At 39.5% G+C, this 10,949-nt stretch overlaps 1 protein-coding gene across 2 annotated transcripts; it reads left to right on the top strand.

Annotated features, from left to right (window-relative positions):
* Positions 1-423: 423 nt before the first annotated feature.
* pde6c (phosphodiesterase 6C, cGMP-specific, cone, alpha prime) lies at positions 424-10,357 on the top strand. 2 transcript variants are annotated; one of them, XM_072455866.1, is made up of 22 exons: positions 424-1,027; positions 1,813-1,965; positions 3,330-3,419; positions 4,109-4,249; positions 4,347-4,421; positions 4,521-4,585; positions 4,841-4,907; positions 5,143-5,190; positions 5,657-5,806; positions 6,494-6,637; positions 7,162-7,227; positions 7,338-7,493; positions 7,583-7,690; positions 8,590-8,699; positions 8,771-8,858; positions 8,931-9,031; positions 9,130-9,237; positions 9,326-9,389; positions 9,472-9,546; positions 9,634-9,717; positions 9,845-9,998; positions 10,075-10,357. In XM_072455866.1, exons 1-22 carry the CDS (start codon positions 560-562, stop codon positions 10,107-10,109), a joined length of 2,550 nt encoding a protein of 849 aa, XP_072311967.1. In that variant the 5' UTR covers positions 424-559; the 3' UTR covers positions 10,110-10,357. The 2 variants fall into 2 exon arrangements, with proteins under 2 accessions (XP_072311967.1, XP_072311966.1); XM_072455865.1 differs by having other exon boundaries at positions 9,845-10,012; positions 10,086-10,322.
* The last annotated feature ends 592 nt before the right edge of the window (positions 10,358-10,949 follow it).

Consider the following 10,949-nt stretch of genomic DNA (forward strand, 5'->3'; position numbering starts at 1 on the left):
GATGTCTCAAAATGCACCTGAACTTTTGTCTTTGTCTTTGGCATTTGAGAGCAGCCTACAGAGAGGGCACACAAAAATACCAGCAGGCCCCATTCTGCAGGTGCTTGTTCAACCCTTAAATACCGCCCCCCGAGAATCCAGGCAAGGTCTTACTAAACACATCTTTCTTCTGCCAGTTTGTTGTGTTGTTTCACCTGTGCACTGTCCCGAATCCACCTTTAGTGTTGCTGCACCGAGGGAACACCAAAGCTAACTTTTGACCCTGGATCCTCCCTCTCACTACGCATGGGACGATCTGATGGCATAAAATGATCCGTGCACAGGATTTGCCAGTTAAAGATGCTTAAGAATAGGACTTTTAATGTCATGACGTCACATTAATTAGCGGCTACCTTGATCCCTTCAGCTCCTAAGCCCTTTTCTCCTCGCTGAGTCTGCCTGTGCACACGCGATGATGCCTTAGTGTCTATCCAGGGGCCGTGGAAGACTCATGCATGTCTTTCTCTAGGTGATGATACTGTAAAAGGGATAAAATCAGGGGACCGCTAAAGTTGTCAACATGGCCGACAAGGACAGCGTGGAGAAATACCTGGAGAACAATCCTCAGTTCGCCAAAGAGTATTTTGACAAGAAGCTGCGCGCGGAGGCTCTCACCGCCGCCTTCAACGCCAACCTCGACATTAAGGACACCGCTTCGTTCAAGGATGTTAACTCAGTCCAGGAATCCGCCCTCATCTTCGAGCTGGTCAAAGAGCTGCAAAAGCCGGGGGCTATGGAGCAGTCGCTACACAAAATTCTCCAGAGGATTGCGCTGATCATCCAGGCTGACCGGATCAGCTATTACGCGCTACGGGCGAGGAACGGAACGCCCGAGCTGTTCACGAGCCTCTTTGACGTGACCCCGACGTCCAAATTTGACGCTAACCTAGTGCACCCGCAGACTGAGATCGTGTTTCCTACGGACATGGGGATTGTGGGCTACACCGCGCACAGCAAAAAGCCCCAAAATGTCCCTGATGTCACAAAGGTGAGGCTATAATTAAAGAACATTTCTGGAACTTAGGGTGCGTTTACAGTTCCTTGTCATTTGATTCTAAATTGAGCCCATTTTTGTCCTGGTTTTGCTCTGTTCGAGTCCTTCTTGTTTAGTCCCGATCTAGTCCTGGTTTAGTCCTTGATTAATCATATTTTTGATGTGTTGAATGTGTTGAAAGTGTGAACGCACCTTTAAACTTTTGTATTCTTCAAAAATGAGTTGTGACATAGCAGCCAATAGGAAGTCACCAAGAAAATAGGCCAATCCAGAATTGTCAAATTAACTAAATGAAAGGGATATTTTTGAGGCTATATTCAGGGACATAAAGGTGCACAATGTAACTTTTCTGGTAGAGGGTCCGCTATTGCTTTGTTCAGGATGTCCTTCTCCAGGCAAAGACAATCACATCTCCAAGGAGACAAGTACCTGAAAAGTTACATAGTGCGCCTTAAAAAATGTATGTGTTCAGTTAGTATAAGTACATAATTATAAGATAAGATAAGATAATCCTTTATTGTCCCACAAGGGGAAATTTCATTAAAGTACAGTAAAGTATAAAAGTACGGGCCATAAGTATAGGACGTACATTGCCAATTAGAATAGGCGTATTTGTTGTTCTATTTATAGTAATAAATGTGTAATAAATGTGTCTGAAAACAAGAAATAGTGAATATACCACATAGTCTGTCAATGGAGTGGCAGCTATTGATTTGTACTTTGATTGCACCTCCTAAACTGACTTTTGAACTGATTTGTTTCTTTTTTTTCTGAAACAGAACCCAAAATTCAGTGACTTTGTGGACAAACAGACCGGATACAAGACCAAAAACTTGCTCAGTTTCCCTCTGATTGCTGAAAAAGAGTGCCTTGGTGTCGTCATGGTGCTTAACAAAATCGGAGGGGATAAATTCACTGCTGAGGACGAGGCGGTAAGGAATCACACTCTAATGAACGCAGAGATCAGCCGCAACATTATGACCACTTACGACACCTGTTTGTGGATAGATACAGCAAGTGAACATTTTATCCTCAAAGTGTATTTCAGTCAATTAGTAGAAAAGTGTAAGTCCAAGTTTGAATCGGGGAATAACTTTCATTGTAAATAGCCAAGTTTCTCTATGAGTGTGGTCCAAATAATGAATTGTGAACAGGTTATGCACACTAATACGGATAACCACCCAGTGTATGCCTCTGTAGCTCAAAAATCTTCCCAAGCTAATGCTACTTTTAGCAGAAAGTTGTCAGATACCTCATTGTTTGTCAGGTGGTCATAATGTTATGCTGTATTTTTCTTCCGTAACTTCAGGAGCAGTCTGGAGTTGTGTTGCTTACACAAAAGGACAATGGCTGCCGGTAATGAGCTTAGTGGTTGAAATAGCACTTGATACTTGTTATATCAGACTGTGATTAGCGTATTTTTGTACAATGTTTTGGGTTCGAATGCTTTCTATAGGAGTTGATCAAATTCAATATTGCATGGCTACTTTCTGTCTTTTATGTTTGAGAGGGATAAAAAACGGCAATAACAAAGCAGGAAATTCAAGGGTCAGGGTTTAGTTTTCTTATTCTTCTGTATTGGAAACAGAGTTAAAGAAAAACAAGGGAAGGTTCCGTGTGCATTATTCATTGCATTGACATAGACAGCAGAAGGCACATTATAAAGTCTAATGCAGTCGAGCTATTAGAAATGCAAGGTGAAGTACTGACTGACAATGTTGTTTTAAAGGCGCTCCATGCAAGGTCTCTGCTGGAGATCTGCCACATACTTGTTTCCATGGAGATGTTATGGATCTGCGCCCGATTAGATTGTTCCCAGTATAGCATTACATTTACTATTTCTATGGAGACAAATGAGCAAGTGATCTGCGGAGAGGTGACATTATACTTAATAATAATGTTCTATTGTACTGAACGTTTCAAGAAAAGCGATAACATCTCCATGGAGACAAGCGCGACCCTCCACCAAAAAAGTTACATAGTGCATCTTTAAAGAAGAAGAGTAAAAGTTGATTTGTGTGGATTGACAAAATAAAGTTAATAGTCTTGCTATGCTTTCACCAGTCTGATAAATAAATACATGAATCGTTTATGAAGCACATAATGCATTTCTTAGCATGAATTCTGACAATACATTATTTGAAAACAGCGGTGATGATAACACGAATGTTCATGAAAAATAAATGCTTGAAATCTTTTGTACACTTCCTGCAAATGAGTTGAACTTTTGAATCCGATTTGCATGTTTTCAGCCGGTAAACAAGCTGTTTCTGTTTGTGTTTCTTGACGTTCCCAGCTGTTCCACAAGTACATGAGTTTTGCCCAAGTGGTCGCCCTGCAGCACTACACCTCCTACATGTTTAACGTGGAGTCCAGGAGGAGTCAGGTACGCAGAGAACCCATATGCTGTAGCACCTCCGGATGTGTCTGTGTACCCCGAGGTAACACTAGAGAGTGTAGAAATTAATTAGAATGCATTGTTGTTAACCACCGCCATTAATATAAATGCTTATCCTTCTATGGTATATAGGCTACTGCTTATACAACTGAAGGGAAAAAGGGGGAAAGAGACATCTATAGCAAAGGTGTTAGTGTCAGTGATTGGTAGTCCCATTAGTAGTATGCTTAATAGTAGAAAAAGGTTTCATTTGGACTCGAGATGTTTCAATTCACATCTGGAAGTCATTTTCAATCTAAAGGTATTGGAATTGATACTGCCCTGAGCTAGATGAGTCCTGAAAATTGAAATGTTTCCAATTCAAAACAGGGTCCAAATGACTACATTTGAAACCTCTTCTGCCGTGGAAGAACGAGGCATCACGCCGACTCATTAGTGGCACTAACATTTTAAGAAGTAGCTCAGCAGCAGTTGTACTCGGGATTACTGCAGCATTATAGCAATCAATACTGATCGTAACGCCAAAACTAAAACAATTACACGACGTGAACTTTGACTTGAGTATTATAGCATATCTTTCCCTTATGTCCATGGCATTGATGTGTTTCCTTTTGTTGTAACAGTTTGTACTGTGTTCAACAAACCTGAATTATTCATTTGCTTTTGTCCACCTCCAGGTCCTGCTCTGGTCGGCCAGCAAGGTCTTTGAAGAGTTGACAGATATTGAGAGGCAGTTTCACAAAGCGCTCTACACTGTAAGAGTTTACCTTAACTGTGAGCGATACTCCGTGGGCCTGCTGGACATGACCAAAGAAAAGGTTGGACCAAAGCGTAGGCACAGTGGTGAACTTTGTCTACCTGTAGTTTCTCCAACAAATAAAAACTAACATCTTTACTTCTTTTCCTCTTGTCTAGGAGTTCTATGATGAATGGCCGGTGAAACTGGGAGACGTGGAGCCATACAAAGGACCCAAAACACCAGATGGCAGGGTAACATCAAACTTTATTTTTTCTTTTTTCAATGGGATGTTTACTGTCTCTGTTCCATTAAGTAAATTGTGAGGCCTAACTCGTACGTCTTCTTTCCAGGAAGTAGTTTTTTACAAGATCATTGACTATCTGCTTGAAGCCAAAGAAGAAATTAAAGTCATCCCGTAAGTAGAATTATCGCTAATTCACTTTTCTGTGGTCGTCATGGCACAAAAAAAAACAGCATTATTATGTCAGATGATGGGTTATACAATACTCACGATGCCAAGAACAAAACCTCTGACTTCTGAAGTGGTATCATAGATGATAAAGCAAGCTTTCTACACGGCAGCCAAAGCTTTTTATCATGCTGCTCAGGGAGGAACTGGCTCACTCCAGCTCACACATCTTTGTATGTTTCTCTCTTTCACACTTTCTAGCGGTCCGCCTACAGATCACTGGGCCCTAGTTAGCGGACTACCAACCTACGTGGCAGAAAATGGCTTTGTAAGTCTCCCACAACAGTTTTGCAATTACAGCACGCATGGAAATGTACAAATGGAGAAAAATAGGGGAGTTGGGTTGTGAAATGAAGACAGAGAGATAGCAAGAAAAGTCAATACCAAAGAATGTGCTGGAAAATATGATTATATTCATGGGTGTGCATGCTTCAGACTTAAGTGTTTAAGATGGCGTTGTGATAAAATTATGAAAAATGTTTTGTGTTATTGCTCTCCACCAGATCTGTAACATGATGAATGTAGCTGCAGATGACTACTTCACTTTCCAGGTATTTGTTCGTTATGTAGTTTTAAAGGTGAACCATGCAACTTTTCTGCCCCATTATCTGTTTGTCTCCTTAGCCAAGCAAAATGGTGTCAAGTTTTCTTTTGTTTTTTTGCAATAAACAGCCGTAATCGTGCCATAATGAAAAACAATATAATTTCCATTTAGACGAACAGCAAACAAGTGACATAGTGTGTCTTTAAAACCACGTTCCCATCTTCCCATAAGGGTTCTGCTGGTATTGTAATTTTGAATGAGTCTAAATTGTGGGAATATTAATGATTTAAGAACCAAAAAATGAAGGGAGAACTGTAAATAAAACTAAATAAAAGTCATTGATTGTAATAAAGACAATGTTTTTACACCGTTAACACAGAAAAAACGATTCATTCATGAAAAAAAAGACTCAAATTATAGCATTTCATACTGTTTTCGTTGTCTTAAATATTTCTTTCTCTCTTTTTTTCCAGAAAGGACCAGTTGATGAGTCTGGATTCGTCATAAAGAACTGCCTATCTTTGCCCATAGTCAACAAGAAGGAAGAAATCGTAGGCATTGCCACTTTCTTCAACAGGAAAGATGGCCGGCCTTTTGACGAGCACGATGAACAGATCACGGAGGTGGGCATATTCCGTTTTCCACTCCGTCCTCCTCCTGTCTCATTTGAAAGTTAACGTTAAAAAAGAAACAGAACAGGTGCCATATTGCAGCATGCATTTGCACATAAAAAGTCTGCTTAGTCATCCTCATCGACAGCATATGAATTTATCTTTAATTACAATATTTTCACTCTCTGTTCACCTTTTGCCTCTTCATAAAACTGTCTGGTTTTGCTTTGTTGTGGTTTTACAATGATGTGCCTGCCGAGCAAATGCACTGAGTTAAACGTAAAAAAAATGAATGTATATTGGTTAAAGTAACTGAAAATCTGAATATTAATCATAATCTATTTTCTTGACAGACCTAAATTATTTGACTTTCTTCGAGACATTACTGCCTCTTTTTAAAACTTTGCTTCTTATTTCAAGCTAAATTATTTGCCAATGGGGTGAGAACATTTCACCAATTTAATACATATGTTTTCTAAATGATCTTTAACGTTACACAAACAATTCAATCTAACCTCGTCAAAACTACTCAAATCCAAAGTAATATTGGAACTTCATGAACTAAAAGTAATTTCAACTGAAGTTAGAAGCAATTATTATATATATTTTTTTAAACAGTACATTTTCGACCTATTGCATTTCTTTCCCAGTTAATGGTTTATTCATCTTTATTTCTGCTATGTTCTTTGTTTCCTCCAGGCCCTAACACAGTTCCTGGGTTGGTCCGTGCTGAACTGTGACACTTACGATAAGCTGAACCGCACTGAGTACAGGAGAGAAATTGCTCAGGACATGCTGATGTATCAGACCACATGTACTTCAGTTGAACTGCAGTCCATTCTGGTGAGTACAAATTGAATTCCCTGGCAGCTTTCTGAGGGGCTCGTAAACAGAAGCTTGTTACCTAGTTTTATTCAAGAATTAAAGCACTGCAACTCTATTTCCCATCATTTCTTATGTGGACATGGGACCTCTTGCTGTCTTGGTGTTGACAATTCATTTCTTTCAAGTTTAATTTGATCCCCTTTTAAATTAGTGTTGATTTAGTTGACTAAAATATTACATCAATGTAATATTTTTTTCAAACAGAAGACAAAAAAAAAAATCATAATGACTAAAATAATGATTAATTAAAATTAAAACTATGACTTAGATATGTTTGTCAACTAAAAGTACTGATATTTTCATTGATTAATAAGAAAACAAATACAACTAAATGAAACTGTTAGATATAATGAAAGAGTTAGACATTTTTGTCAATTAAAAGAATAATAAATGAAATATTAAAGACTAAACATAGATTAATGAAAGAGTCTTCAGGCATATGGCAATTTAAAATAATGACTTTGAACCCCTTTTGTTGCCAGAATACTAAAGAAAAGTTTGATTCTGAACCTGAAGACTGCGACCAGAAGGAGATGTACAAGTTACTAGTAAGTATTGTACATTTCCAAAAATAAGGACTGTTCAGAAATGGCTAAATTACCTAAAATAAATGAACTGTGCATGGCAGTGACGATTCTGTGTTGTTTTTTTTTAACAGCGAGCCAACATCCCAGCCGCTAATAATGTCAATGGAGAAGACTTGTATAAATTCTCCTTTAGCGACTTCCCTGCCTCAGAGTTTGACCTCATCAAAGCTGGCATTCGCATGTTTTTTGAGCTCGGAGTTGTCGAGAAATTCAAAGTCCCAGCTGAGGTGTGTGCATTTATTCTCCACAGTTACGAAAAAAGTGCGCTCCGGCTTTGTTTTCCCCGTGTGAAACGCTGATCCTTTTGTTCTTTTAGACTCTGACCAGGTGGATGTACACAGTGAGGAAAGGTTACCGAAACATTACTTACCACAACTGGAGACATGGCTTCAATGTGGGCCATACCATGTTCTGTCTGCTGCAGGTAACAATCGTACTAACAAAGCATTTATTTGAGTACAAAATAACACAAAACATATTTTAAAGATTCTAAATTGGTTCTGGCAGTGCTTGAGATAAACTATGAAAACCCAAGACCAAAGTGAAAGCAGGAAATGTGCCAAAAAAGGATATTATAATTTTCTTGAAATAACACAATTCATGTTAGAGTGTCTTTGGAATGACTTCTTTAAAGGTCCACTACGTAACTTTTCTGTTGGAGAGTCTGCTTTTTTCTGTAGATGTAATTGCTTTGCTTGGAATGATCCACAGTATGGCATTAATGATATCTATGTCCTTGGTGACAAAATTACAGGTCAGATCTGACGAAAGGCAAGCCTGCTTTAAGTAAGAATGCATATTTTATAAGCTATGTAAGGTTAATGCCCTACTGTGGAACATTACAGGTAAAACAAGGACATCTAAGTGGAAACAAGCAGGTTACGGACCTCCCAAGAGTAAAATTACACCTTTGAGAGTTAACTAAAGTCATTTAATACGGCTGAAAGTTTACACTTCTCTGTGATTGGTTGAACCGCTGTGTCACTCATTCAGAGCACAACAGAGGCTGACCAATAGGAGGAGAGGGTGAGGTAAAGCGTGTTTGAGCGTGGAGCTGCTTTAAAAGAGGAATCAGACTAGACTTAGAGGACAATATAAGGTTGTATTTTAGATTTGTTCTGGCAACGGTCCTAGATTCTCATTATACTGCATGCAGGCCATTCTAGTTCAGGGATAAATGCGTAAAAATTATAATATGGGGTAAAGAAAAAACATATTTTGGAAGCCTATGGTTAAATCCGCACGAAAAATGTTGCACCTTCTGTAATAATAGCTGATATTTAGAGTGTAATATTGTGAAAAGTGTAAATACTGCCTTTACAGACTGGGAAGCTGAGGAAATACTACTCAGATCTGGACGCCTTCGCGATGGTATCTGCTGCATTCTGCCACGATATCGACCACAGAGGGACCAACAATCTCTATCAGACAAAGTAAATCGAAAACGCCGGTGTCGATGCACAAACTTGAACAACGCTCACGCTCCTTGTTTCTCGGTTTACAGGAGCATGCATCCTCTGGCCAAACTGCACGGGTCGTCTATTCTAGAGAGGCACCATTTGGAATACAGCAAAACACTCATGGGCCAGGAGGTATGACACACGACAGCGGAATTTTAGAATTCTCAGATTTTTTAAAACTCAATTATCCCTTTTGTTTTCCAGGCTTTGAACATCTTCTGCAACCTTCAAAAACGGCAATTTGAAAACGTTCAACACTTGTTTGACGTCTGCATCATTGCCACCGATCTGGCCCTTTACTTCAAGTCCGTAACTAGATTAATACAGTGGAATTATAATAGATTATTGTTGCTGGCATTGTTATATTTTCGTAAACTTGAATAGCACTTTTTGCCGCTTACAGGAAAAGAACCATGTTTCAAAATATCGTCAACGCAACCGAGCCAATGACAGACGAAAAAGAGGCCATTGCCTACATTTCCAACAACCCTACCAGGAAAGAAATTGTTATGTACGTAAAATATGAATGAGAAACAACCAATTTAAGCGGATAATAATGGTAATATTAAATAAATAACACTTTTTAAAATTGTATCAAGGGCTATGATGATGACTGGCTGTGACTTGTCCGCCATTACCAAGCCCTGGGAAGTGCAGAGCAAGGTAAAGTGCAAATGGAGAGAAAAAACAAGATGTGTAAAAGAAACTCCTGCTATTAATCGTTGAAAAATGGTATTTCCCTCAGGTGGCTCTGATGGTCGCAGCTGAATTCTGGGAACAGGGTGATTTAGAAAGAACTGTGTTGGACCAACAGCCGATTGTAAGACTTTTTTTGTTGGCTCAATTTTTGACATATTTACCTAGCACTTTTTTGTTGAGTGAAATTCAATAATAATCTTTTCCCCAGCCCATGATGGACCGAAACTGTGCAGAACAACTACCCAAGATGCAGTGCGGTTTCATTGACTTTGTGTGCGCGTTTGTGTACAAGGTAAAGACAATTCTTGCAAATGTAACAAGTAAAATAACATTGCTGGGTTTACTGAACATGCATCTCGGATTAGCCAGCTCTATAGAACCACACTGAAAAATTGCTGTTGTTTTGGGGGTGATTGCAGGAGTTTTCCCGCTTCCACAAAGAGATCCAGCCCATGTTTGATGGACTGAACAACAACAGATCACACTGGAACGAGCTGGCGGAAGTATACAACGCAAAGATGAAGGCCATTGAGGATGAGAAGAAGAAACTTGAAGGGGGCGACGAAGCTAAAAGTAATACATCTGAGGTCACGGATAACTCTGAACGTTGTGTATTTCAAGCACGTCTAACTCTTCTGTTTGTTTGTAGCTGAAGGGAAGTCAAAGACCTGCTCCATTTGCTGAAACGCCACATCTGGACTCAGAGTTAGGTCTAATGTAGGACATGCTCATCTCTCCTGGTCGACAGCTGTGGAGACCTGCTTCTTTGTGAGCCTGCTCCTCCTACTCTGGTGACACTTTTGTTCTGACGTGGACATGTCAACCTTGTCCTGGACTCTGAAGACTTGTAGCATACAGTATATAGACGATGTGCATGGCCCCATGCAACGGAGCTATTACAGATCCTTGCTTCAAGGTCTCTTTTAGCGATTATGGAGCGTTGACGAACACAGGGGGCAACCAGCAGATGAAGTCATGTTATTATGAGGTATAAACATAACTCATAATATGGTATTTATGAGGTTGTTTATGCCAAAGCATTAGTGAGGAACCACAAACCTGCACTGTAGCGCCACAATGCACTTAGCTGCCACCGCTCTGGCAGTCTAGATGAAGGTAACTTTTGAGTAATTTCATAATCAGAACAGTTGGTAAAATATCTTTTAAATGAACAGTTTTTGGAAAACTTAAAACATATATTTGATTACATAGGATTATATGAGCAAGGTTGAGATATATTGAGCCACATATGTGATTATAACAATCCAATGATGTTCTCAGTTAGTTTGTCAAACCACCAGACACGGCAAAGGTATAGTACTTACATCAGTATGCGATTTAGCTTTACATACGTACATTTTGGGTGCGTTCACACTTCACACACACCACCTTTCAATTGGGGACTAAACCTGGAACTAAGAATAGACTACACCAGGACTCAACCAAGTCTAAATCCAGACTAAACTAACCAGGTGGATGCAAGTGTGAATGCACTTGTTAACTTTCAGAGAGTTTTTATACCTG

Source organism: Eucyclogobius newberryi, unplaced genomic scaffold (assembly GCF_026437365.1).
Source record: "Eucyclogobius newberryi isolate DKJ021-1_F unplaced genomic scaffold, fEucNew1.0.hap1 SCAF_20, whole genome shotgun sequence".
Classification (NCBI taxonomy): Eukaryota; Metazoa; Chordata; class Actinopteri; order Gobiiformes; family Gobiidae; genus Eucyclogobius; species Eucyclogobius newberryi.

What these genes read in the sequence shown, in the direction of transcription:
- pde6c (XM_072455865.1), top strand. Translation starts at nt 560, where the DNA reads ATGGCCGACAAGGACAGCGTGGAGAAATACCTGGAGAACAATCCTCAG. An exon ending in TGGAGTCCAGGAGGAGTCAG is followed by an intron (nt 3,420 to 4,108) that starts GTACGCAGAGAA and finishes GTCCACCTCCAG; the next exon opens with GTCCTGCTCTGGTCGGCCAG. An exon ending in AGGAGATGTACAAGTTACTA is followed by an intron (nt 7,228 to 7,337) that starts GTAAGTATTGTA and finishes TTTTTTTAACAG; the next exon opens with CGAGCCAACATCCCAGCCGC.